The 27,207-nt window shown below is 39.6% G+C and overlaps 3 protein-coding genes and 2 long non-coding RNA genes across 7 annotated transcripts; 2 read left to right on the forward strand and 3 right to left on the reverse strand.

Annotated features, from left to right (window-relative positions):
- Window positions 1–381: 381 nt before the first annotated feature.
- GlcAT-I (Glucuronyltransferase I) lies at window positions 382–3,089 on the reverse strand. The gene is made up of 7 exons (XM_065497465.1): window positions 2,903–3,089; window positions 2,780–2,850; window positions 2,616–2,725; window positions 1,945–2,185; window positions 1,549–1,835; window positions 862–961; window positions 382–799 (listed from the first exon to the last, which is right to left on the reverse strand). The coding sequence occupies exons 1-7, from the start codon at window positions 3,003–3,005 to the stop codon at window positions 698–700; spliced, it is 1,014 nt and encodes a 337-aa protein (XP_065353537.1). The 5' UTR covers window positions 3,006–3,089; the 3' UTR covers window positions 382–697.
- A 75-nt stretch (window positions 3,090–3,164) lies between these two features.
- Window positions 3,165–7,834, forward strand: PIG-G (phosphatidylinositol glycan anchor biosynthesis class G). Its single transcript, XM_065497172.1, has 8 exons — window positions 3,165–3,267; window positions 3,429–3,601; window positions 3,659–4,046; window positions 4,426–4,921; window positions 5,234–5,412; window positions 5,473–5,709; window positions 6,059–6,495; window positions 7,120–7,834. The coding sequence occupies exons 2-8, from the start codon at window positions 3,465–3,467 to the stop codon at window positions 7,727–7,729; spliced, it is 2,484 nt and encodes an 827-aa protein (XP_065353244.1). The 5' UTR covers window positions 3,165–3,267; window positions 3,429–3,464; the 3' UTR covers window positions 7,730–7,834.
- A 1,116-nt stretch (window positions 7,835–8,950) lies between these two features.
- On the reverse strand, window positions 8,951–10,816 carry LOC135948115 (uncharacterized). The gene is made up of 2 exons (XR_010575761.1): window positions 9,955–10,816; window positions 8,951–9,510 (listed from the first exon to the last, which is right to left on the reverse strand). It is a non-coding gene; the product is annotated as an uncharacterized LOC135948115 (long non-coding RNA).
- A 478-nt stretch (window positions 10,817–11,294) lies between these two features.
- On the reverse strand, window positions 11,295–11,845 carry LOC135948120 (uncharacterized). The gene is made up of 3 exons (XR_010575764.1): window positions 11,774–11,845; window positions 11,481–11,576; window positions 11,295–11,429 (listed from the first exon to the last, which is right to left on the reverse strand). It is a non-coding gene; the product is annotated as an uncharacterized LOC135948120 (long non-coding RNA).
- Window positions 11,846–12,911: 1,066 nt separating this feature from the next.
- LOC135948105 (protein enabled-like) lies at window positions 12,912–26,566 on the forward strand. Of its 3 annotated transcripts, XM_065497184.1 has the most exons (11): window positions 12,912–13,088; window positions 15,047–15,121; window positions 16,717–16,882; window positions 17,338–17,493; window positions 18,776–18,915; window positions 18,975–19,154; window positions 19,993–20,063; window positions 20,591–20,949; window positions 21,812–22,030; window positions 22,611–22,863; window positions 23,862–26,566. In XM_065497184.1, exons 1-11 carry the CDS (start codon window positions 13,084–13,086, stop codon window positions 23,888–23,890), a joined length of 1,653 nt encoding a protein of 550 aa, XP_065353256.1. In that variant the 5' UTR covers window positions 12,912–13,083; the 3' UTR covers window positions 23,891–26,566. The 3 variants fall into 3 exon arrangements, with proteins under 3 accessions (XP_065353256.1, XP_065353275.1, XP_065353264.1); XM_065497203.1 differs by lacking the exon at window positions 18,975–19,154 and having other exon boundaries at window positions 12,913–13,088; XM_065497192.1 differs by lacking the exon at window positions 15,047–15,121 and having other exon boundaries at window positions 12,914–13,088.
- The last annotated feature ends 641 nt before the right edge of the window (window positions 26,567–27,207 follow it).

Here is a 27,207-nt window from a genome sequence, read left to right on the forward strand (position 1 = left end):
GATATATTGAACGCCATGCGCAAGACTCAACTTATTCAATTAATATTAACACTGCATTTTTTGTCTTCGTGACGGTGCCAAGTGGAAAAAAACAGCTGCGTAAAAGATAGCTAGCACTGCTTAAAAACTTTAAAATCAATGCTCTTTAATAACTCAAGTGAATTTTAGATAGGAGCTTTAAAACGCAAGTTCATAAATTACATAGTAAAAATAAGACGGTTCCAAGCTACACATTACCATTTAAAGAAGAATGGAATTTTGGGATTTTTTCCTAAATAATTAAAATTAATTTTATGAATCACTCACACAAATCAATTTTTCCAAAGGAAATCTAAATATAATAAGCGATTTTTTTAAAGTTATGAATTAAAGTCACAGAGCTGTCATAAAATCGATTTATTCCATCCGCCTTGCAAAAATAACAGCATTCTAATTTCTATATTCAAAAGAGTAATACGTTCAGAGCCGTTTGTTTGTTCTGACTTGCGGCCCTCTTATCCATGGAGAAAATTACGTACAGGCAGTAAAATATATGCAGAGCTCATCAAGAGTACATATATTTGAAAATAGTAAAGATAAAATGTAAAACTCTTAAAATCTAATAATCAACAGGAATGGCATAAAATATTAGGGATAAGAGGAAGAGAGACAATTTTCGTATCAGTCAAAGTGGGGAATTTCTGCAGGGGCTGTGGCATCAAACCTCGATGCCCAGATTGGAAGGCTGGCGTCCCTGATCCTTCCACTGCAGCTCCTCGCGCATTTTCGGCTTGTCCGTCCGCGTGTGCCACACGTAAACCTAAGACAAAATCAAATTGAATTAAATAAATCTGCGTGAGATAAATTGAAATATTTCTTTACCTTTGTACAGTTTTGTGCAAGCACCTCAAGTTTTTCTCGTGTAGTTAGCTGCTTCAGAAGTTGGCTTTCTTGGTAACCAGGCTCCACTTCGTAAAGAAATCTGAAAAATTGTTTCATTTTTTAAGTAAAAAAGCTGGCCAATATACCAATTAGTTGCATATGCCCTTAGTGTTCAAAGCTGCCAACAGATTGCGCCACCATATACTTTCATAACAAATTCAATTTCAAGGCACTTCCACTGCGATTTCAGACTCAATCCTGCTACCGTGCGTTCTTCACTTAATATTATGTTTTATTTTGACGTGCTGGAAACAAAAATCAGTCCAGCCATTCACCGTAGAACGTTGGTAAAGATTTCATATTTCAAAAAAAAAGTTTTATACGATTCTACAGTGATTGGCTTAACTGATTTTGTTTTCCAGGACGTCAAAAGAAAGCTTATTAAGCAAAGAATGTACAGTAGAAGTATTGAGTCTGAAATTGTGCCTTTAAATTAAATTTACTGATGAAAGTATATGGTGGCGCCATCTGTTGGCAGCTTCAAATGTATATTTTTTCACTCCGGAGGGCTCTCTATTGTAAAATTTAGTTTGTAATTAAGATTAATAATTTTATCCACTACTCTCCCTGATTTATTTATTTATTTTTTTGCCCTATAATCGCATTCAGAGTCAAATCATGGCTTACTTAGCATGTGGGTGGTCACGGAGGAGTCCAAGGTTGATGCCAAAGCCGGCCATGTCGATGGGGAAGGGCCGTTCTGGCTTGTATCCCGCGTTGAAGGAGGCGACGCCGTGGCCGTCGGCCGCCGCAATCGGCCGCTCAACCATGAGGCCGCCAACCAGGCCGACAGGCCATACACCTACGCCGCGCACGTTGCGCATTTCCTCAAAGAGTCGCACGCTGTATGAGTTGTCGTCGTCAGCAAAGTACACGACGCCCTTCGGAATGCCTTCGGGGTCTAGAGGGGCCACCTGAAATCAGGAAATTTTTTATTTTTATTGTTCAATTTTAAGGATTCATTTGAGCGGATAACAGAACAGTTTTGGCAAGGAAATAACAAGATGATATAATATTGCTGACCTGGAGGGGTCCATCGCTGCGTAGCCACTCGAGGGCGGTGTTTCTTTGGAGGACGCCACGCGGTTTGGTCCAGTGCGGATCCTTGGCTTTTAATTTCTGCGCCGGAGGCGTGTGCGCGTGCAGGTGCGTGTATGAGAGGCCACTCGACTCGAGCAGGTTGGTCACCAGCTTCGTGGGCTTGTCCGCGTCCTCCACCACTACCCAGTGCAGACTCGGCACCAACAGCAACGTCTGCGACAACCTGAATTTTTTGTTTAATTAAATTTGTTTCTTAAATATTTAATCTATATTTTTTAAATTTTTAAATAAATTATGAAGCGAATTCCGTCAGAATTAACTGCTAAAATATATGTTCTCTTTAATGGTCAACGACGCAGATAGTGAGAATTGACATGCAGAGCAACTTAAACAAAAGATAACCATCCTTTTAGTTAAGCTAATATTGCTCCAAGATTGCACGAAAAAATTAACATGCTGCGTGATTTCCTTGTACTTTTATCTATCACCTTGAAATGTTTCGTTCATTTTTAAATTAATATTTTGTCGGGTTCAAATTGAGGAAAATGACTGTAAAATGTTAAAAAGAGTTGAAATTATTTAATTTTTCCAGCAATTAATTTAATCAACCAAAATCATGATGAATATTTCTATATAATTAAAACGACTCCAACCTTGTCAGCTCTGCCTTCTGCTCAGGTCGTGCATACGTTGGTGTGATGGCAAATATGACAGGAAGGTCGTCGTCTTCCTCCACGCACCCTTTTGCTTTCATCAGGACCAACTGGAGCAAAAGACAAATTTAAATCAAGACACTTCACGTTTTTAATCGTCTCACGTGTCTCTTCAATCTGGCGATTTCAGCAAAAGGGTCATCTTGCCTGCTCAGGGCCTCTGTAGCAGCCGCACCTGAGATGAAAATTGCAAAATCAAGAGGATTTTAGCGTCGTATTAAACGCACGGTTCGAGTGGCTTGCGATGAGCAGGAGGGCGCACAGGCCCACGAGGCCCACCAACAGCACGACGGCCCTCTTCTTCATTTGTCGGCCGCGCAGAAAGGGCATCCGAACCTGGTGTTCTGGTGTTCGATTCAGGGCATCCCGACCACAAGACGCATTACGCGACGGCCAGCCAGCAGACGAACCAACTCGACCGGCCGTCAACTCTCGCGTGACGTCACGCTACGGTCGCGCCCCTATCAGCGAGGGAACGCCCCCTTCTCAGTTCGCAGCCGGTGAAAATGTAAACAAGACTTGACTTCTCATTTCGCACTCACGCACTGTTTGTTTAATGGTGCTTGGGTTCTTTCAAACGTCAAATTAAACGGTAAATGTTTACTTTTTTATTTTAATATATATTTTGAAATCATTTCAAGAATTACAGATGTGTCCTTGCATAAAGACTTGTAATAAAGCCTTGAAAGAATTTAAACAAGAATCATTTTATGACGATTTTGAAGCTGATTCTATTTTCTTTTATTGTTTTAGGCAATGTTTTCTAAAAGGAGCCCTTAAGATTCTGAAATGGAATCTGTACCAAGCGCTATCGGGCACTTTCGAGCGCACCTTTTGGCCGTTTCCGGTATCCTTATATTCCTGGCAGGCTTCATCTGCGTCGAAAGAGGTCTTGAGGTTCCTCCTAGTCAACCAAATACACCAAAGTATATCTCTCTAGCTTATTAAAATGTTAAATCAAATATAAATATAATTAATTCCAGCATCCAAGTGTCCCTTCCGCCTCGTCGTCTCGTTTTAATGGTGGTTGACGCTCTCAGGGAGGACTTCCTGGACCGTCAGCAGGACTGGCCCTTCCTGAGCGGCGAATTGGCCTCAGACCGCGCCTGCCGGGTGCCGCTGGTGGCTGACTCGCCCACAGTGACCCTGCCGAGGCTCAAGGCCCTGATCACGGGCCGTGTTTCCAGCTTTGTGGACGTCATCCTCAACCTTGGCAGTCCGGAGCTTCGCGAGGAAAATCTTGTTTCTGTTTTGGCAGGAGAAGGACGGCATTCGGTCCTTTTGGGAGATGACACCTGGCTGAAAATGCTGCCTAATCAATTTTTGAGGAGCAAAGGCACCCATTCCTTCTACGTCAATGACTTCACAGAGGTCAGTTTGTATCTTAATAATATCTGAGTATAGTTTTAAAAGCCGTCTAACTGTAAGCGCTTTGTAAAAAGCTCCAAATTTTTAATTTAAATTTATTCAAATTGAGTATTGATATAGTTTATCAAAACATAATATCTAATTTAATTTTTAATACCTATGCAATATTTTTTATATTAATCCAATGTATTTTTGCAGACCTTTTTTAAATAAATTAAATCAACTGATCTTGATGAATGCAGAGATAAACAGTCTATTTCTAATTTTACATTTTCAATGATTTCAGATCCGTGTGTTAAATTTTTAAGAAAATCGCAACTAAACCAAAGTCACAAGTCCGATAATCAATTATTATTTCTTGAACCTGTAATATATTCTGCAGGTGGACACAAACGTGACGAGAGAGCTACCAGTTGAGCTTGCAGCCAATGACTGGTCCCTGCTCATCCTTCACTTCTTGGGTCTGGACCACATCGGTCACGTCGAAGGCCCAAGAAGTCGTCTTGTCGGCCCAAAACTGCTTGAAATGGATAATGTAATTCGCCAGATTAGAAAGTCCCTCCCTGACGCACTTTTGGTGGTCACTGGCGATCACGGAATGGCCGAGGCCGGCGGCCACGGTGGCTCCTCTGCCCAGGAACGAAGCGTGGCGCTCGTAGTGCTCGGAACGCCGTGCCTTCCTATATTCCCAGCTGACCGCTGGGCCCAAGTCGACCTGGCGCCTACCCTGGCCACCCTCCTCGGGGTCCGCTGCCCTGCACAGGCCGCCGGGGCCCTGATTCCGGCCCTCCTGGCGCCTCTTTCCCCTGCTGACACACTGGAGGCGCTTAGAAACAACACCAGGCGCCTCATCCGAATCGCACCAGGACAAAATCAAGGTCAGTGAGCTGAGTAATATTTTTCAACACATTAAATCTACTACTTGAGGATTCTGCCCTGTGCGGGCTTTAAACAAGGAAATTGAAAAAACTTAAGGCCCAAACCAAATTTTATTAATACAAATTTAAGAGCAGGTTCCATGGAAAGCGAAAATTTTTACAATGTATTTTCAATTCATTATGTTGGATATAATACATCTGGGAAATAAATAAAACCCTTTTGTTCAAAGTTTCTTTTATATTTTAATAAAGTAAATAGGTCTTGCAACATGGGTAATTTAAAATTTTAATGCATTGCTTTCTTTATTGCAGAAAACGAGCTGTTGGATGCTGAGGATCTGCGTCGACAGTGGCTGAGGGGCCACGGCAGCTGGAAGGCGGCTGCTGAAATGTTCACCAAGTCGGCAGTCACGGCCAGGAATGTACTGGCCTCTCGCCACGCTCCTTTTGATCTCTACGCTATGGCCTTGGGGGTTATTGTTGCTTTCACGGTAATTTTATTTTCTTTTTTTCCCACCACAATTTATTTTTGTTAAAAATCTTTTTGTCAGGGCACGCTTTGGACCTTAGTTGCCGCCGTCACAAATAAAAGCTACAGCTGCAGCATCTGGTCTGCAATCGTGGCTGCTTCCAGCCTGCTTGGGATCCACAGTGTCGGCTGTGGCCTCTGGTTCAGCCGCAGTCTTGCCTGTGGCTCCTCCACACCCGCTTTGGCTTTCCAAACCGCCGTGTCCCTTGGCGTGGCTGCACTTGCTGTCGAGACCGTTGTCGTTGTTAGAAAGCAGCAGGTTTGTTAAGCTTTTTAAGTCCGTGACGCGGAAATTTGTCCGATCGTTCGCCCCGCCCACTTTTATATACGCGCATCGCGCGCACCAGTCAGCTTATCCGAGTGATGTTAGCTCTCGGGGAGTTCTATCAAATGGAGCTAATTACACTCCGTTCAGCTCACTCGTGTGGGTGATGCGGAAAGATAATTAAAGTGGGTGGGGCGAACCATCGGCCAAATTTCCGCGGCACGAAAAATTCCCCGTTTTAATTAACATGAAGACATTAAAAGCATTAAATTAAAAGACTCAGCACTTTTAATTTATTTAATTGCCGTTTGAAGCTTTAATTTTAATTTTTTACTGGTTCTAGGTGTGGCCAAAATTGTACCTATCCGACATTCCATTATTTTTAACTGCCATAATTCACACCTTGAGTTTGGGTTCGAGTTTTTGCGTTGAGGAAGAGCACCTGGTGTGGTTCACCCTGTTGCCGGTCGTGCTGGCCACGGCGGCCCTGCGAAAGCCGCACCGCTGGCCCGTGCTGTTGGTGCTCTTCCTGTGCCACCTGCCGCTGACCAGGTTCAACAGCACAGGCGACAAGTGGGCCTCCGCCTACGACTTCGAGGACTGGCTGGCAGGAAAGCCGGTCACCACCAGCCTTTTCCTTATATCGAGCCTGGCAACCCTGCCTTTTTTGGTTGGCGGGGAGAAATTGGTTGTTTCTGCGCTTGCTGTGATTATCTACCTGCAGAAGGCCGCCTCTGGATCTGTGCTGGCACCTTTCATCAGCGGCATTTTGTCGGAATGGTTAGTATATTTTTTATTGAGATATTAAGCTATAAGTATTTTTTAACTTTAAAAATGTTAAACTTGACAAAGTTTTTTTCGGGTTTAATTTAAGATTTGAGATTGCAATATCTCACCTCTTTGTGGTTCAATTTATATGAAAAGGTGGTCAATGGATTCCTCTTGTCAATCCTGATTGAATGAACAATAAAGGCCATTTTGTTTAAAATTTTAGGTTTTTCGTAATTTTTTACCAGTATACATTTTTAAAATCTTAAAAGCAGCTCTAAACAAGTGTGACGTTTCGATTTCAAGAAAATTTTATATATTAAAATTAAAAATATGATTTTTTTTTAATTTTTACCTAATTCTGCACATTAATCTCCTCTAATATGAACTAAATGATTTTCTTTGTCAGCTTTTGTGTTCTTTATTCTTATGAAAAATGTATTTTTTACGGTTAAAATGTTTTTTTTTTCAATTCTCAATGTCAAATAACCTGCAAATTTTATCTTTTTTTAACCACCTAATTAATTCAAACTGTATTTAAAATTTAATTATTTACCAATTATTTTATAAAACTAGTTATTTGATGGCGAAAAATCCCGAAAAAATCTTATTAAAAAAATCAAATTTCTCTTACAGGGGCGTGGTGGAAGCCCGTTTATTCTACTTCATCTCCTTGGTTCGGCTTTTCCACCAACTAAACCAGCGCAGAACGAGCAGGGCGGCCGCCTTGAGGGACTGGTGGCTGTTGGCCGCCTGCCTGGTGCAGCGGCCGCACGACGTGGCCTCCCTTTCCTTCCTTTCGGCCGCCTGTCGCCTTGTACTGGCGTGCTTGGGCGGCAGCGGCGCTTTGGCTGGCGTGGCCGCCTCCTGCCTTGGCTGGGCCGCCTTTTTCCACCAAGGCAACTCAAACCAACTCACCACGGTGGCCGTGGCCGCTGGCTACACGGGCCTCACTGACTACTGGCCGCCGTTGGTGGCCCTACAGATAATTCTTCGCACCTACGCCGGCCCCGTATTGGCCGCCCTCGAACTGGCCGCCGGCCTAAACAGCCACAATCGCACCGCCGTGCTTGCGTGGAGCGGCCAACGCCTCGTGGCTGCCACTTTCTATCTGCTGGTGGCCGCCTGGCTGCGCGAACACCTGTTTGTTTGGTCCGTATTTGCGCCAAAACTGCTCTATGAGGCCTCGCACTCAGCGCTTTTCACCCTCCTGCTGCCCCTCATCACCGCCGTGACTGATAAATGATCCAACTAGTCCTAATTTTATGTGAGTGTTAACAATAATTGCCTTTTAATATTTTTATATTTTATATATAAAATAACTGTTTCTTAATAAAGATTAAGGAACTAATGTGACAGATTTATTTATTCACTCTCTTCAAATAATTTTCGATTGATCGCCTTCGACGAGGATTGCTCATTCATCATTAGATTGTTGAACTTTTTTCTAGATAGTGGAACTGAAAAGAAAGAGTCAAAAATAAGGAGAATAAGCTGTTGTACTTTATTTGATTGAAAAAATACTCCCTGAACATTCGGAAAGAGCGAAAATTCTCCCATTTTGCAGTTTAAATTGGCAAGAAAAACGGCTAATCAAGCTTTAATTACTGTCTACCTAATGAAAATAAGGATATATTTAATATTCGAACAAGGCAAATTCGGCTCCTAAATCGCTCACTGTTGGTTAGACTTAACGAGAGGGGTCGAAATTGGGGGAATTGTTGGATGGTCCTGACCTGATTTCATTACTGCGCGCTGTAGAGATGAATTGTTGCTAATTCCACATAATAAGTACATAGCCAACAATTTCTTTTTTTGCTAAATATTAGTATTACTTACGATGGAAAAATTAAATTTATAATTTGTTTAGTGGGATAAAAGATAAAACGGATATTTTAATCTGGCTCAAGTTTAATACAAAATCGTTTTAGAACTGGAGTGGGGTTTCCATAAATTCTTGATTGTGTCTTTAGAGTTTCGTGATCATTTTCCGTAGCAATGAACCGTTAACTGGTCTTTCTTGATTAATAAAATATTAATAGAAAAATATTGAATGTGTCAACCGTTATAATTGGAACAAAACATATTCTATACACGTATATTTGAATGACTTAATTTAGTGGATAATTTCAGCCAAAAATTTGAACTGAAGCGCGTATCAGTATTTTTCTGTCAGCTTGTCATTTATGGAACAAAATGAAACCGAATGAAAATTAATATTTATCTGATATCTTATCCCCTATTAGTCTGCTTATAGTTAGAGAGGGAAAAGTTGTGCGGAACAATTCTCTGATAATGATTGATAAATGATAACTGTTTGATACTTGATTATTCAAATCACTTTCCTACAGTGATTTGGCGTTATTAAAATGCAATAAATTATGTCATTTATTTAATCGCAAAGGAAAAAGTAAAATTATAAATTACACTGCTTGGAATTCATTTAGGCTTAAAAGAACACGTCAAATTTTTATGCACTATCATTTTTGTATATTTGTTTAAGTAGAAACTTATACATTCATCACTTCGAGTGCACAAATTGAAAATCGAAGTCAAATGCGGGATGAAATACAGACTATTTATTTATGAAATGGTTTCAAATGGGAACAATTTAGGATTGCATTCCGTAAAAAAGGCAATATAAACTGAAACCTAAACAAGCCACTCGTTTTTTCATCCTCCCAAGGATTGAATTAAATTCTCTTCCTGGGATTTAAGGAAGACTTGTAAACTAACTCTAATATGTTTAAATTTCCATTCTCATCCAAATACGAAGCTGATTCGCTCGTAGAGCAGTTCAAAGACGTTGACTCGACTGCTCGGAGCAACTGCCGCAGGTTGGAATTGACCAATTCGTCTCTGCTCATGCTCTTGATGCTAAACATTTCCAGACTTGTCAGAATTTCGCGCCGCTTGATCCGAGGGACTAGCGCTTTCAGGTCGCTGTGGTCGAATTTGTGGGCGCTTACCGAGAATTCTCGCAGGTGCGGTGCCGTCAAAATCCGGGAAAATGCGGCCGTGGCATTGCTGAATTATTTTAAAAATTCATTTTTGATTGAAAAATCCGAAAAATCAGCTCGTATAGTTTCAAAGCCCCAAACAGGTGGCGTCACCGTATTCTTAATATTTTAGGACAATCCTGCTGTTTGTGCATTAGTTCAACTATTATTAATTATTTTGATATACTTAAATCAAAAGTTGATTCAGCCAATCGCAGCAGACACTTAGAAAAGAAAAATTAAAAAACATTAGCTGACGTTTAAACTGCGATTATGCATGGCTGGACACTGTTTTGATTTAAGTACATCAAAGTGTGGATTGCGCACAGTGCAGGAATGATACTAATAAATCGCAGAGGATTTCTTAAAATCGTAAATATACTATGGCGCCTTCTATCGGTGGCCTTGAACATTAAGAGCAATACAATTTTTGTTCGAGAATCTTTCCCTTTCCATTGTTCTTAAAACTCACTTTAAATCAGTCAACTCCCAAACGAATCGTTGCAACGGTCCAAAAGAAGGGATCAATTCGTCATCTTCAGTTAAATCAGATCTCCTCAACTCGAGACTCTTCAAATTGCTACACCTTTTGAAGATATACTTCAGGGTGACATTTGCTATTGGTTTCAAATCAACGAGGATCAAACTTTCCAAAAATTGTCCGTTTATGATTAAGAAATTGTGCAAAATTATAGCTGAAATCTCCGTCGAGCACATCAACTCAGCGTGTTCAATTCTGGGGAGGCGTGGAAAGCCGTCGAATGGCTCCAAAAATGGATCGGTGCAATATAACTAAAATAATATAAACATGGTTTAATATACAAATTAATTCAAAATAAAAAGAATAATAAAAAATCTCATACAGTGAGATGTGTAACGTCAGGGATGATTTCGTAAAAATTTAGTTCGTAATCATTTCTGGGCGACACAATCAACCTCTGAAGAGGCGATAATAATCGACTAAACCAAAGGGTCAATTTGCTCCATCGGATGTTCCTCGCGTCGCATTCCTGTAGGGGAAACTTCTTTTTCAGGGAGCCAAATCGTGTTCTCAGGATATCAAGGTCGACGTCGATCAGAATTTCCTTGCAGTTGATCGATAGCAAGTTTTCGCACTCGCTGCAGATTTCGAAAAATCCCGACAGCCTGATTAATACTCCTTTTTCAATGCCGAGATGCGTCAGGTTCCTCATTTGACAAATGGAATTCACGTCTTTTTTCTCCAAGTGATACTTTTCGTGGTGCAAATGCAAGTTCCAATAGTAAAAGTCATGTTGCGGTCGTGGATCTTGAATTATCAGCCGCTTCAGGTTGGTCGCGTGCTCCGCAAGAAATTCCAGAAGCTGAAATACAATTATTGTAGTCATTTATTTAATATAGAGTGATTTTATTTTATACCTTTCCCTCGTCTGTCAAAAGCAAGAATGATGGCTAATAATAGGGTTTCCTTAAAGCGTTTTAATTTATTTTTTTATCAAATTATTGTTTGAATTCGAAGAAAAGGAAAAAAATTGTATTGGATCGCCATTTTTAACCTCAAAACTCTAGTAGCAGCCATGTGCTTATTGTTAGTGTTCAGAGTTTCCACCACTGTAAATTTATTTTTTCTTGGCTAGTAGTATTTTTAAAATAGTCGATGACGCCATCTGTTTCCGTCTCCCAACACCAAAGACTAATTTCCCAAATTGCTAAACTAAAAAATATATTCCCTTATATTAAAAAAAACTCTAGCAGCAGCCATGTTTGCGCGAATGGTCTCATTTCTTACCTCATCCAATTTAAATCTGGAAAAGGAACAAGTTTCCTTAAAGAGTTTTGACAACACTCCAGTTTCGAAATTTTCGGTTTTCCAGCTGAGTAAGTGCGGCAAAGCCTGCCATTTCTGTTCGTAATCGGTATTCCCGTCCTTCAACACTTCCTCAAGCAGCTTTTGAAGCATCGGTGGTGCTGGAAACGCGCACTTTAGAATTTCGCCAAGAAAATTTCATGAGAACTGACCTACGAACTTCCTCAAATATTTCCTGCAGATGTCAATATTCTCCACAATTTTTGATATTGAAATTTCTTCCAAGCTCAGCAGAGGCATTTTCCCGGCTGCAGATTAATAAAGGTCCTTTTTAATAGATATTATTTTCTTTTTTTCCAATAAAAATCTCATCACAGAATTAGTGATCATTTCTTACGAATAATATGCCTTCAAAATGTAGAGGATAATAACTAATTTTTGTATTAAACAAATGCAATAAAGAAGAAAAACTTCAGATTTTTCTGCGCTGTTCGTGAAAACTTACCTGCTGTTTCAGACTTGAAATACCGTGCTGCTTGATCTGCTGCTGATGACTGGTCGAATGCACGAGTCAGTGCTGTAGCATTGTTTAAATGTAGACAAATAAATTCAATTCCCTAAGTCCAAATTCCTGCGGAGGCAAAGGCAGTGTGTGTGTGTGCATCTTTCTCATAACCGGCATATTTTCCACGCACTCCACGTTGCCAACAGGTTCATCTTCAACAAAAAATAAATTAAAGACCTATTTAACATCATAAAAGTCGTCGGAAAAAGGGGATATATATCAACGTGCGAAAAAATCGTTTTTTTAACACACTGCAATAGCCCAGAACATTTATTTAATTTACACTCCAAAATATATTAAATAAGACTTACAATTTTAAGTGTTTTTAAAAATCGAAAAATTAAATGTGTCTTTTTAATTAAGTTAATCAGATCTGATGAAACGTGTTTCAGAGTCTTTTTCAAAGGTTATTTTATGCTTTTAAATGTACTTTATCCGGAATAGCTGTCATTTTCGTCGTTTTTTTATTAGAAGATTATTTGTTATCAATAAAATTCTTGTCAGCTTTTATAGCATTAATTCCTTTGAAACATATTTTACATACTTTTATCATCCCAATATGATTATTTCTGGACATGATTTTTTCTCACTTGAGCAAAAATAAAGGAACCTCTTGGTTTCACGAATTAACAGATGCATACAAAAAAAAAATACAATTTTATCATTTTCATACTTAAGAAAAGCACGTACATGTATTTATTATTTTGTTATTGTGTCTCCTTATAATAACTGTGTCATCTGAAAAAGAAAGTCTCCAGCTGCAGGCAATGTCACTGCGGATCTTTATTTATTCCCTAATGAGCTCTGTACCAGCTGTGCGATCGTCACGATATATTAATTGATGAATCACAGAGCGCAGGGTGGTGGATCATACTGGCACCGCCACACGTTTAGCGGGGGGAGCTGGGGGATAAAAAGACAAAAAGACTCGATTCATGCGTCCATTTTTGAAAACAATAGTTGCGGGAAACATTGGAGAAGCTAGCGCCAGTCCCGCGCGTGTCTCGCGCTAAAGATGGCCGCCGGTCTTGCTCTCTATGGGACAAGATCGTCGGGTGGAGCCTCAGCGTTGGCAGCGCTCCTGGCGGCGACTCGGCGAGTCGCGTCAAAAGTGATCATCAGAGACGAGCGAGAAGGAGCCGAATGGCGTCGATCGCGAGATGCGATTGAGTTGGATCGGCGCCGCCTGTCGACTGCACCCGCGCCGCCCCTGAGAATAAGCCGCCCCGCCCGCCTCCAGCTGCCCCACGATGAGGTGAGTGCCGCCCCCGGGCCGCGGGTCGCGTCCGACGACCCCCAGGCGCAGAGATAGGGCCCCTTTGACGGCGCCGACTGATCGATCTTTCGCCCGTCGACACGTCGAACCTCCAGCCGAACTTTAGGGCTGGAAGAATTTCGGCACGTCAGGCGGGAATCCGTGGGGTTGGGCTGCAAAAAGCATTGAAATCGCTGGGCGCGTTGATTTCGCGATGTGTAATTAAATTGTTTAGCCTAATTGGCGTTTAACTGTTCACTTGAGGCTCTTTAACATTCTTTCGGACTGTTTCACAGCGTTAGAATTCCAAATATTGCGATTTCTAACAAGTAAGCCTTTTTTCATCTCCTCAAAAGCCATTCACGGCTATTAAAGTGTCGAATTATGCACCATAAAGTCATCACAACATTATTAATTCATTCAAACAGCGTTTATACACATTTTTATATTCATCACGCACTGCTGTGTTTGTTTTTTCACGGGCGGGTTTTGATCGGCGACGGCGGAAGGAACAGGGCGTTCCCTTTTCCTCTTCCTTCGGCCCTTCGCCGGGGACGGGCCCCCTCGAGGCCCGAAACGCCTCCAGGGCCGCCTACAGGGCCCGAAATTGGGGCCGTTCGGCTGGCGAATGGGGCGAAAAGGGCGAGTCGGCCGCCGAGAGCATGAGTTCGAGAGGGGCGTGGCCTTATACTGCTGTCAATCACTGTGACGTCCGATATTATATTAATATGAATTAAATCCAAGAAGGATTGACAGATAAAGAAAAAAGTAAAACAGTAGTTATGTAGTTCCTGTTCGAGGTGACTCAACGGCGTTTTACGGTTAATTTCCTGGTTTGCACTAGTTTATTTCTAGAAGCTGCGTCGCAAGATGAGGAATAATTCGCGGACCTTTATCGCCCCCGGTTTGTTTGCCTTGTGAGACGGTATTTTTTTTTCGCGAGATAAGCAAGGAAACAAGCCTATCAATTCGTTAATTTGTTCTCTCCTCCTGCTCACCTCTTGACTCACCGCATATTCTCGAGAAAATAAATGACGCAGCTGTGAATAATCACATTTCTAGCAATTTCTTCCATATAAGAAATTTATTTTCTTTAATAGGGCAGTGCCATTGAGAAAGGCTTTTCGGTGTCAGGCTAAAAAATTTCAAATTAAATTTTAACCGGCTAACTAGTAACTACTAATCTAATTCCAGATTTTCTTGATAACGCTCCACAAAACGTTTTTATAATTTATAAGTTTTTATATCCTCTGGTACAAAATTTCTATGCTTCAAACAGTGGAATAAAAAATAGTAAAAATTGGTCGTGTTTGTAGATCACCTGTCTCACCTTTATTTAATTTTCTTCCGTGGATGATCGAGTTTCATGTCTTTTTTTCTTTTAGTTTTTTTCGTGTCTGCTCAGCAACCGCGAAAGTCGTGATGTTAGCGACACCTAACCCGTTCGAAAGTTCTTTGCTAATCTCGCCTTTTACTTTCCCGAGCAGTTCGGAACAACTGAAACAGATTATCACGTTTCTGCGTCGCACAACTAAAAATATCTCAACTTATTTATCGTAACAGGTGAAATATTGACTCTGAGAATTTTTTTAAAAAAAATATCCTTTCATTGATCTGATCTTTTGAGTTTGTGTAGATAAATATTAATTTTAAAAGATGAGTTTCTCAAGCTGATTGTGAGAGAATTGAAAGCGTACTAATTTTAAAAAGTATAAAGGAAAACAATGGATAATAGTGAGTAGTTTTGGTAATTTCCGATGTTCAAATGAACAGATTTATGTCTTAGGAAATAGGAGGAATAATTTAAACATTTAAAATGATTGTTGTACTGATAGCATAAAAATTCAATGTATAATCGGGGATTTCTTGCATGAAATTAATAATTCATCAGGCCTTGCAGTTGATTTAAATAATTTTAATAAAAAATTGGTAAATATGTGAAATGTATCGCTTTGCAGTTGTCACTACGCGCGAAATTCAGGAGTGCCGAACATGCCGAATGCCGCTGCCGCCGCCAACGACGATCAGCGAAGGTAGAACGAAAAAGCTCCAATTTCAATTCTCTTTGGTACCCCGATTCGGCCGAAGAGCAGTTGTCTGGAGAAAAGACGCTCGTTCTTATTACCATCCTAAGCATGAATATTTTGCAGCGAATGTTGACGAGCCAACCGTCTTATCTGCTGTTTTTGTGGTCTCCATATCCGCGGCGAAAACGAACTCCCGCACGCTCAACAACAGCTTTATTTATATTTAAAAAAAAAACTCTGGATATTTCACACCTTTTTTTTCCTGAAAATGGGAATATTTGAATGTATTTAGTTCTTCTTGGTATTGCTGCTGAAATAACCGTCGCATTGTTGTTGCATGTACACAATGAGGCGAATAATGTTGCAATTGCAGTGCAAGAATTGCATAAGTTGCAACATTGCCCAAATTGTTTTTGTTTACTCTCTCTCTCCTTTTGATGTTCGCTTTACTTGAAACGTTGCATTAAAATAACAGACTCGATTTCGTAAACTCGAGCTTTACAGGTGGTGCCGGTCTCTTTTTATCTGCAGCTTGGTTAACACAAACCTTGATGACCGTTTAAAATTCAAACACGCCTTATCATCAGAAGAGCATTCTTATGTTTCAACTTGTAAACAATCGATTAGCTTTTTATCACTATCAGAGAGGAAAAATTATCGAACAAGGATTTCACTCAAGGGCCCGTTTCCCTCATTTGTTCGTGTTTGCGTCCTTTATGTATTAAAAAAACAAATTATTAATTATTTATGTAAACATTTTGACAAAAGGCAAGATTCTTGACACTTTTTTGCAGATTCATGTACCAGAAGTTGCAAGAAAATAAAATTTCAGTTTTTTCAATACAAATAAATGCAAAAAACTTTCCTGCTGATAGTTTTTATGCATATTTTTGTAGTTACAAAAAATAAATCAATTTTATAAATTTTCCCTCAGCAAAAATATACTTTTGCCTTTCGTCTTTCAATTATATATTTTTTAATTTCTTCCAATTTTAAATTTAAAAAAATAAATGTAGATGAGAGACATTCTTGATAGATAAAATAAAAAATGCTTCTAGAATTGTTAATAAATGTTCTTAATTTTACCAATAAAATGCAACAAAATACCTATATTCCTCATACAATATTCTCATGTTTTCTCCGATCTTTCTTTCTAGCTCACTCCATTTTATATTTATAAAATTAAAAGACTCTCTGGACACAAAAAGCTATTTAAAAATCAATATATTTAAATAAAAATGTGTAAAAAAAGCTAAAAAAATACCCATTCCTCCCTGAAGTTGTTAAAAAATTACGAAAATTTAAATTTAAAAGCAAAAAGCACAGAAATTATTTAAACTCTCGCAGCACTGAAGTTTAATTTTCAATCCTTTTCAACGCAAGCTTGAATTTCACTTGGCGGTTGAAATGGTAGTTCCCAGAAAGCGCAGGTTCAGTGACCTGAGTGCTGGCTGGCACACACGTGCTAGCGGCGCGGCGTAGGAGTCGCGCGAGATAAAACAACAAGAGCAAATAATACGCTATTTAAATGAGAGGAGCTGGAACGAAGGAAAGTTTGTTGATATTTCGCCGTTTGATGGTTTGTTTTTGTTTGCGTGCAGCGAGCTGAGCATCGCGTCGGCGCGGGCGTCGGTCATGGTCTACGAGGACACGATCAAGCGGTGGGTGCCGTCCGGCTCTTCGTCCGGACTTTCCAAGGTGCACATCTACCACCACCAGGTCAACAACAGCTTCCGCGTCGTCGGCCGCAAGCTCAACGACCTTGAGGTTTGATATAAAAAATCATTATTTGTCTCTTAACAAAAACATGATATTTAAATTCGTTTCAACGAGTTAGAAGTGAGATAAATAACTATCTGGACCATTTTTATTTGAATAATTTATTTAAATTTAATCTCTTGTAAAATTCAGTAAATGACTCCGTGAAAAATTTGGTCAGGATGTTTCCACAAGAGTCTGCAATTTTTAAACTTTTGTTTTAAAATAGCTACAAATAAACATAATTCTTCTGGTTAGGTTAAAAAATAAGTCAAATGAGATATAACAATATGTTCTTCCTAAAGTGACATTCAACCATAAATTGTTTACACGGGAAATTTTAGTTTTATCATGTTATGTCTGTTATTTTTGCCTCTAATTATTAGCCCCTGAAATTCTAGAATTTTACAACTTGATCCATCCATTGGTTGTTAGCCAATTATAAATTTTTTTCCTGTGCACAGGTGGTGATAAACTGCGCCATAATGAAAGGGCTCAAGTACAACCAGGCGACGACCACGTTCCACCAGTGGCGTGACAACAAGCAGGTCTACGGCCTCAACTTCAGCAGCAAGGAGGACGCGGAAGCCTTCGCCAAAGCAATGCTCCATGTTTTAGACGTGAGTTTTAAAGAAAAAATAAATGTTACGTCCAGCTTTTATCTGAAGCCGGAAACTGAGTTTAAAAATATAATACAGACCCGGATTTTAGAATTTGGAAATGGTGCCGATGGGATAGAATGCCGAGGTCGTTGCTCAATTAATCTTCTAAGCCATGAGGGTCCACTCAGTCCGCTGGTCGGCCTGTTTAAAATAATTGAGGCATATCAAAACACCATTTCTGGTTATTTAATTCAATTTTCACTCAAGTGTTACACAATCACTGGCTCTTATTGGTGACTTGTTGCTTTAATTGGTTGGTACCTGCAGATCCAAAGGCCGGATTTTTGGCTAAAACTTTGCGAAAGATCTGGATTAAAATTCAGTAATTTTGGACCCTTAGAATTTTAAAATGGATTTTAATGTTTAAAATCAACCCGGAAATTATTCTTAATTCTAATTCTCTATGCATTACATATTTAAACCAAAAATTAATTTTGTTTATATTCCAACCTCCTTTAGATTTCATCCCTTCAAAAACCATTCCAATGATAGACTTTCATGTTATGTTTTGATATTTTGTTAAACTTTTCCTTATTATTCAGCAGTTTGAAATCATTAAGTGGAATCAGTGGTTAGATCAGCACTGAAACAACCCCTAAATCTTCCAACAAAGTATTTGTCTCTTGGTAAAATGCTCATTTTTGAGGAATTTTTTCTTTGTCATCCCATTAAAATTAGTCCATGCTAAAATATTTGGCCATTCTTATTTTTTGACCCTAATTCATCCCTTTAAAACCAACCCTTAGCAAGAATTTATGGTTTTTGTTAATTCTCATCATGATATTAGCCCATTTGTTTGGGTAGCCTGGACTTATTTAATTGAACCATTGAGATACTTCAACCCCATTACCTCCCCCTAACTAATTTTTGAGACCATATTGTCAAACTCTTTAAATTATTATTGCTAGTTCTTGGGTAAAATTTTTAAATCAAATACAAGAAATTATGTCTTATAAGTAGACTGGGGGATGATTTAGGGTTATATGATAAAAAGGTGAATAATTTTTATTTAGAAGATGAAGTAGGACATATATTTAAAAAAGAGCCAGGAGCACAAAAACCCATTTAGGGGTTGATTTAGAGAGAAGTTAAGGGGTTAGAGAAATAAGTTACCTTATCGATTTTGTTGCAAATTAAATATCAAAATATGAATCGGCTCTAAATAAAATTCAAATTATTCCATCATTAACATTTTCAGGTCCTTTTGTTTTTAAACTTAAAAAATTGTTAAAATTTTCAGGTTTTGAGTGGAAACAAGCCGCCACCGTTGCCGCCGCTGCAGCAGGGGATGGCGCAATCGGCGCCGCAGCAGGCGCCCATTTACGCAGGGCAGCCACACCAGCTGCCGAACGGCTCCTACGAGGAGGACATGGGCTACAGGTGAGTTTTAACCAAAACCTTTTTGTCAATGTGAGAGCACAAAAATACTCGTGGCCCAGCCAAATTATGGCGACGGCCGCCGGCCTGCAGCATGACTACTTCGCGCCGGGCCACCCGCAAGTGGGCCTTCGCGGTGGCGGTGGCGGTCCCCCGGGCCCGCCCCCGCCGGCCGCCCAGCCGCAACTGCCCCAGCAACAACTGCCCCCCAGTTTCTACCACACGTCGCCGCAAGGATCCAGGTACCGAACTCCCTCAGTCCTCACAAAATTCGACTTTCATCCCCTTCCCAACCCTCCGATGGCAAAACTGGAAGTTCTTAATTGTCAAAATGTGAAAATTGATCATTTAATTTTGGCTTAATAATTGTTTGCAAATATTTGGCTTGTGTTTCAGGCTCTTGTTAATTTTTATTTGCTTTGGGGAAGTTTGTTTTAAAATAATTTTTTTATCGTATACTTGGATTTCCGGCTCTGAAAAAAATTGGAATACATAATATTCACCTTAAATTTTACACTCTACTGAAGCTTGGAAATTTTCATTTCAATTTTTCATATTTGAATTTGCTTAAATTTGACAAAATTATTTAATTATGGCTTCATCCACAAGTTTAATGAGTATTTTAGTCGGTTTAGCCTTGTAAAAATTAAAAAATACAGAATAATTTGACTAATTAATTTTAAAAATCCAGTTTTGCCCATCACAGCACAAATTGGTATTTAGAAGCAACACTGTGGTGGTGAGATATTGCCAAATAGGTGGTTTCCTTTTTTATTCTTTTACCCTGGTCGGCGTCAGGTATGTCCAGAATCCAACTTGGGCTCTGATCCTGTTCCTGATTCCCGGTAGCTCGTTTTTCCCTCCCTTTCTTTCATTGGCACCTTGGTCAAAGAGAGTCGCCCGTCGTGCCGTGCGTCCACCCAATTAACGCGCAGGGTGCTGGTCTGCCGATTAACAAACAGCTCAGCGACTTCTGTTGGTCGGTGTAAATATTATTACGTGTTCTCAGCCATTCTCATTATTTATCGTGTCGACGCAAATTGTCTCTCTGCTGATCGTTCGCTTCGTTTTTTGCGACAGGACAATGACCAGAGAGGACGTGGCCATCATCCAGGAGCGGCGGATGTCGCAGCAGCAGCAGCAGCAACAAAGTAAGGATTAATTTAGAAGGAATATCAGACTATTTTAATAGAAATAAAAAGCTGCAGGACAGTTTTTGCCATTTTTTGCTGCTTGCATATTTTTCATTGATTTTTTCAGCCTAAATAAACAAGGCTGTCAAGAAATCCAAAAAGTAAATTATTTTTTCATTGCGGTAGCAAAAATAACCCGTAATTTTTATTTTGATAAATCATTGTTCTGCTAAAAATCGTTATACCATTTTATTGTGAATAAAATTTTTAAAATAATATTTCAATTTTTAAGAACCGATATTTTTATGATTTTGAATTTTCCTGCCCTAAATTACCAGTTATTGTTGTCAAAATAAAGCTGAGATCATTGGATGTTGTAAATATTACAGAAAAATTGCGTGCTATTGATCCGTAAAACTATTTACTCTGCAATTCTTGCTCAAGAAATCAGTAAAAGGAATATATAATTTTACTAAAAAGCATATAATTAATTTTCAATTTATTCAAAACAAACAAGACCCAACATAATTCATGTTTCCGGACAGTGAGCAGTCCAGGCGCCGCGTCGCCAGGAGCCCCACCACCCGCGACGCCGCCTGGAGGCCACCACAGGACGTCGTCGGCGCCGCCGGCGCCACAGCCCCCTCAGCCGCCCCCAGCGCCTCCCGCGGGCCCTCCGGCGCCGCCTCCGCCTCCCATGCACGGAGCACCGCCCCCGCCCGGACCCCCCGGACCTCCCGGGCCTCCACCGCCGCCAATGATGGGCGGAGGGGGGCCTCCTCCCCCGCCGCCCCCGCCGGGCATTAACATGTCCCGCTCGTCGAGCTCGGACCTCACACAGGACTCTGGCTCGTTCGCCGCCGCCCTCCAGCAGGCCAAGCTCAAGAGAAACAGCAAACAGAACGTGAGTTATTTATTTGAATCAAGCCTATTTAATTTTGGAATATTTGAGTTTTTTTTATTTATGGATTATAAACAGGGTGAGGTGACAATTATTTAGGCTACCTATTGATCCGTAAAACTTTTTATTCTTATTACCATCAGGCAGAGTTTAACAAGTTGCTTCCGTCCCTTGGACTCTTCAAGCCCAGTATAAATTAAAAATTGCGACTCTTTAAAAAAAACAATTAAAAAAATCAGAAAATGGTCCGATTTTGGAAAATCAAACACGGGTGGACATTCCCCACTGATCTATCATGTAGTGACTGCCCCCTGATGGCGTTAACCTTTACCCTGAAGTTTACGTTGTTTTTGCTAAAATCGGAATAGGCACCGTCCGGCCCATAGGGCCCCGCCTGGGCACTGAAAACAAGTTTGAAAATTCTCAAATTTTTGGACTTTAAAAATGAATAACTCGGCTCCTGTGGGTTGGACATTAAGAACCCAATGTTTATCAAACTCGCCGTAATATTCTTCATCGTTTTGTCCCCTTTTGCTGCACACACCCATCTTCTAAACTGTATTATTTTCAAATGCTTGGTTCTAATGGTTGTAATATTACTTTTTTTAAATTTGCAAATGTACCGTATCTGATTCTGACTTTTTTTTTAAAAAAAATAATTTATTAAATTTAGATTGAAAAACTCATACAGTCATAGTAATAATATTTTCTATGAAGTTTAATTTTCAAAAATTCAAATATTAGGTTAACTCACAATCAGTGCTGCGCAAATAATATTTTTGTATAAAAGATAAACCAATCCAAATTCTTTCAAGTATTTCTTTCGTTTTAAATTAAATATCAAATTTAATTTTGGTCATTGCAGGCGAGTTGCGAGAACAGCGGCTCGAGCACCTCGAGCAGCGGCAGCAACTACGGCACACTTGGCCGCGCTGCCGGCAATTCTGTAGGTGGTGGTGGTGGTGGCGGCGGCGGTGGCGGCGGCATGGCCTCCATGATGGACGAAATGGCCAAGACTCTGGCCAGACGCCGCGCCGCAGCGCAGAACAAAGACACTGGCGCGCCCTCGCCCTCGTCCAATCAGGTGAGAGACACTTTTCTTCAGAGTAAATTTGTCTCTATGAAGGTTTTAAATTTAATTTAATTTCGTAGAGATTTATTATAATTATTATGGCCCTGCTGGTTTATTTTCCAAACAGTTAAAATATTTTAAATAGGACATTGGGGGAATTTTTTTATTAATTAAAAAACCTCAATACTGTGCATTATAAATTATCCTTGGTAGCCAAGGGATATAAAAACGCAGAAGAGTATTTCTAGAGACCTGTTATAGTGCACGGATTTATTATAGTTAAATAATGCTTTCATTGATAGTTTTATTAATATTATGCCTAACGGACTTGATAATAATAAATTTTAATATTTTTAAAAAAACGATAAACACAAAGAAAGATGTAATTTGCAGGCAATAACAAATTATCTTCAATAAATTTTGATTCAAGTTGAATTTATTCTGTTAAGGGAGGTAAATACGAGGCCTACGGTAGTTAATTTTTACAATTATTCTGATATTTGGAGTTATTGGCACGAAATATAGTTGTGTTTTGACTTATAATACGAGCAATTTAAGGGCAGGAATTCAACTCTCCGATTTGTATATTCAGGATGGGGATGAGAAGAAGCAGCCGTGGGAGAAAAACAGTGGCAAAGTGAATGGTGGCGGCGGCGGCGAGAGCCCCAAGGTGGGCCGCAAACGCTTCGGCTCGGAAGACGCGGCGGCGGCCGCGACGGGTCTGCCCGGCGCCTCGCCAAAGGTCAACGGCGGCGCCCCCGACTCGGAGCTGGATGCGCTGAAGCAGGACATCCTGCGCGAGATGCGCAAGGAGATGCAAAAGCTCAAGTTGGAAATCGTCGATGGTAAGTCTATTTTTGTCTTCAATATTTCTCCAGAGCTGTTGTAATTTTTACTGTTTTCTAAATAGCATCTGATTGTAAAATTTTTGAACTGACCAAATATTTCAAGTAAATTTCAAATTGGTGTTTGCTTGATTTAGACGAAATTTGTTCATATAGGGTCAATTTAAACGTTCCGAGAATTAAAAATTTCCTTTGAGGTTTTGTCCTGGGCTTTTTAACATTTTAATTGTTAAATGTAGACCAAAATACTATAAATTTTCTGAAAGCTTGTTTTTCCTCTTTTCATAATACAGTATAGCAACGGCCGAAAATTTGATTTGTTTTAAGGGACGCCAAGTTATTAATTATTAAAGTGATACTTGCGAACTATAGTTTTCGTGGCCCTATGGGCCGGAAGGCAACGACTTTGTCACCAATCGACGCCCCCCCCCCCTCAATGAGCCGCGTTCGCCCGTGTTTGGCTTCTCACAATCGGACTGTTTTTCGAATTTTTTCTGACCAGATTTTGAAATAGTCGAAAATTTTTATGACATCCTCCGTTCATCTCTGGTTGAGGACAAAAAGCCTTCTCAGTTGATGTTAAATTTATATGGAATCTTTTTAAGACAAAATACAAACCGATCCGATCAATATCCTAGGAGAAAGGACCTTTTTCAGGGTACCTCAACCTGAGATCGGCTCCCAGGCCGGTATTTAGTGCTTTTTTTCACTAATTTTGAGCACATTATTTTGGCGATCCTCAGTGACGATTTTTCACCCCTGCCTGTCACCGACCTCCCTCAGGTAGCGCGACCTGCGCACTTTTTTGCGGTTTTGCCGGCGCCAAAGCTTAATATTTAATTTTTTTGGTCAATTTTGCCGCCCAAAAGGCTGGCGCGAAACGCCCGTCTGGAGGCCCAAAAATATCTTCTAGCTTTTTTATATCTTAAAAAAGTAAAACAAATCGATCAAAAACTGCTTCAAAATATGTGTTAAACCCATTTCTCCTTCTGTTTCAGCGATCAAAAGCGAGCTGAATCGGCGGTAATCTCGGCGGGCGACTAGCGAGCGAGTGAACCACGAAAACAGAAACAAGTTTTCTCCGGAGACAACAACCCACACACACATTCCTTCTTGATTTCTCCTGATTTGCTGGAACTTTTTCCAACGGAACGACTGAACGGGACAATTTTTATTCCAAAAGAAAAAGAAAGAGAAAAGAGTGTGCCTGCTGCCGGCGCCCCCATTCGTTCATTTCCCCTCTTCCTTGCTCCTTCGAAGCGGCGAAAGTTGAAGAAAAAAGAAAGAAAGCATCACCGCACTTCTTTTGTTTGTTTTCCGGCGACCGACTAGTCAAGAGAGGAAATAATTCGTTTTTCGTTCGTGCGGGCCACGAAGCAAACGTTCGATTCCCGGCCATTACCTCGACTCTCTTTTCGCCGCACTGCCAAAAATTCTCTCGTTTTGCATTATGAAATGGAAATGGGGAGTGGAATGAAAAGAAACTCTAACTTTGGTGCTCAAAGTTTGCATTTAAAACGACGATGAAAGTGGTTCGAGTGAACCCTAGAGGACCAGCCGCCAAGTCGATTGATTTGCAGCCAGGCCAAGTCATTATTTTTGTTTTAAGGTACTTCTTCGCGAGATTTGAGACTAATCAGACTAAAAATTGCATTTTATTTCGATTTAAGTGGAATTTATTTTTTTAAGGTGGATGAAACATTAACCAGCCATGCTTGTGAGAGTAAAAAATTTCAATTTAAAAAATATGCTTTTTTGCCCATTGTTAGTCAAAAATATTAAGAAAAAGGGTAGAATTATAATAAAACTGCACCATATTTGGACTTAAATGGTGATCTTGGACACCACCCACATTTTGAAAAAAAAAATCAAATTAGAGTTTGGCCATTTCTGCCTTGATTTTAATTTCGAACAAGCGTTGATTTGTGTTTTACAGTCAAAATTGACTTTTAGTGGCTCATTTTAAATAAAAACCGCTTTAGTGTTCAAAACTGCCAACAGATGGCGCCACCGTATTTATACAATGTTGTGATTTAGGGCTAAATCCTGATATTGAACCCTCCACATTTAAAATTATTTCTCTTCTGAGCTAAATAAAAACCGATTCAGCTGATCTCACCGGTGAAAAATTTAAAATACAAAATTTTCACTAATAATAAGCCTTTGCAGTTGTTTAAACGGTGATTGTCTGGACTGATTTTCAGCACATAAAAATGCTCTGTGGAAGAAGGATTAAGTCTGAAATTGCAGTAAAATAACCAGTACCGTATTGGTGGCTCTAATAAACTCTATGTAATTCTCAAATTTGGAAAAAAATCGGACTGAAACTTCTTCAAATTAAGTTTAAACCGACTCTGCCTGCATTTTAAATTTGAAAAACTAAAATTTTCCACTCATTCGAAAAAATTAATTTCAGTACACATTATGTCTGAAGGCTTTAGCTTAAAATTGTCTCAATCTCGCCAAGAAAGACTATTTTAGGGAGAATTTTTTAAAGAAAAATTTAAAAATGCTTTTCGTTCATTCTTATAGAAATACGATATGGGAAAGTAAAATTAAACCAATCAGCTCGCGTGTGAGAATATTGTCGTTTTGATATTTGAAAGAAAGAGAGAAAGCAAATGATGTGTAACCATGCGAATAAAATTAAAACTAACTCGATAATCCCTGACGCAAACAACATGTACATGTGTGTAAATAGTGCGATGATATAAGAAACAAACACTGGAATGTATTATTTATGTTCGTTCGCGTTCGTCGATCGTTTAATTTTAGTGTATCATTAACTCTCTCATAGACACAGCAGATTTTATATGCATATATTTTTTAACTCTCATTTCTAATCCGTGCTTCGTTCTTTTAACCTGATCATTTTCGGCTTTACAACTTGCGTTGCGTTCGACTGTTTAATTATTTTTCCTCATGTGAGAGTAGCTCTGGAATATTTTTTTTGACACTGTCGATCGATCCTTGAGGGCCGAATTATTTGGTCGAAATTAAGACAAGACTTGCTTAAAATCAACAGAGAGGCTAAAAACCGTTACTTTGGTCGTTTTTGGTATGAATTTATCAATCAGTTCTCTGATTGATTCAAACCAAAAAACCGCTTAAAAGTAACGGTTATTGGGTTTCCACGGATTTAGTCTGATTCGACTCTCAAGAATGGATTGACATAGTGTCAAAAATAAACTTCCACTGCTGCTTGAAAGAAAGAAAGTGACAAGAAGTATTCGCGATCTCAGTCAGTGTAACAAGTAAAATACCGATAAGTAAGCAACAAATACCTCTCTTGCATGTATGCAGAGTGTTGACGACATTTATTACGGTTAATTAATTATATCTACCGCAGCAGTATAATTATTATACCCATTTCGACCAGCCCAACCTCCACCCCACCCACGCCCAGCCAGCAATTCGTTTTCTCCCCCATGAAAATTATTAAAAATAAAAAAATAAACGTAGTGCAGACGACGACGTTGATGATGAAAGCCTGGAAGACACGCACGGGCGATGCAGTTAGAGAATTTTTAGTGACACATATACATGAAAACGTCGAACTCGTAGCTTGGAATTTGAAAAGCGCATTTTTGGTCGAGCCGCTGCAGCAAAATTTATTCGCCGCCAACGCACGTTTCCGCGGCCACGACACGACGACCGATTGTCCTTTTGCATTGTATTTTGAAATAAATCCTCAAAATCTCAACCTAGGATTTTTAATTCTTCCTTATCTCTACGCACCCATTTCAAATATAATACATCGCATTTTTCATATAGTACACTAAAAAAGAAAGAGGTTATTCTGGATTGCAATTCACCAGTAGATTATGTTTCAGTTCAAATTAGAAACAGTTAAAGAAATTTAAAATAATTCAAATGTTCTCCAATATTATTCCTGATTTTGCTAACAATGTTCTGCAAGCTTTAAAGAGCCTAAATTTAAACGTTTTAAACTATTCAAATATTTTGTTTATAAATTATCTATTTTTGATGGACTGAAACAATCATTTTATAGGAAAATTTAAAGGCTCATTTTTAAATCATTTGGGATTCCATCCTTTTATATAATTTAAATTTAAAAAACAAACAATGCCCGTGTGTGTGAGTGAGGGGGAGAGAACGAGAGAGCTCAGGCTACTGGAGCTGCGTTTTGCGCCAAAGTAATCGCACACTGCAGCATGTTCATTTTCCCACTGCGCCTGTGCTGCGGGTATAATGCAAGAACGACAACAGGGCCACACATTTTACTCGTCGGGACTTCGCGCATTAGGACTTTTTGAATGTATTAGTTTTTAATAATGCTAAAAAATATTTGTTTTTAAATTTAAATTATAGAAAAGGGTGATT

This window comes from Cloeon dipterum, chromosome 1, assembly GCF_949628265.1.
Source record: "Cloeon dipterum chromosome 1, ieCloDipt1.1, whole genome shotgun sequence".
Lineage (NCBI taxonomy): Eukaryota > Metazoa > Arthropoda > Insecta > Ephemeroptera > Baetidae > Cloeon > Cloeon dipterum.

Excerpts from the sequence above, each read along its gene's own strand:
- GlcAT-I (XM_065497465.1), bottom strand. The coding sequence starts at position 3,005 with ATGCCCTTTCTGCGCGGCCGACAAATGAAGAAGAGGGCCGTCGTGCTG. Across the intron at positions 2,851-2,902 it reads CATCGCAAGCCACTCGAACC|GTGCGGCTGCTACAGAGGCC; the intron begins GTGCGTTTAATA and ends TTTTCATCTCAG. Across the intron at positions 800-861 it reads TTGCACAAAACTGTACAAAG|GTTTACGTGTGGCACACGCG; the intron begins GTAAAGAAATAT and ends ATTTTGTCTTAG.
- PIG-G (XM_065497172.1), top strand. The coding sequence starts at position 3,465 with ATGGAATCTGTACCAAGCGCTATCGGGCACTTTCGAGCGCACCTTTTG. Across the intron at positions 5,413-5,472 it reads GGGTTATTGTTGCTTTCACG|GGCACGCTTTGGACCTTAGT; the intron begins GTAATTTTATTT and ends TCTTTTTGTCAG. Across the intron at positions 5,710-6,058 it reads TCGTTGTTAGAAAGCAGCAG|GTGTGGCCAAAATTGTACCT; the intron begins GTTTGTTAAGCT and ends TACTGGTTCTAG.
- LOC135948105 (XM_065497184.1), top strand. Across the intron at positions 19,155-19,992 it reads ACGTCGCCGCAAGGATCCAG|GACAATGACCAGAGAGGACG; the intron begins GTACCGAACTCC and ends TTTTTGCGACAG. Across the intron at positions 22,031-22,610 it reads CCTCGCCCTCGTCCAATCAG|GATGGGGATGAGAAGAAGCA; the intron begins GTGAGAGACACT and ends TTGTATATTCAG.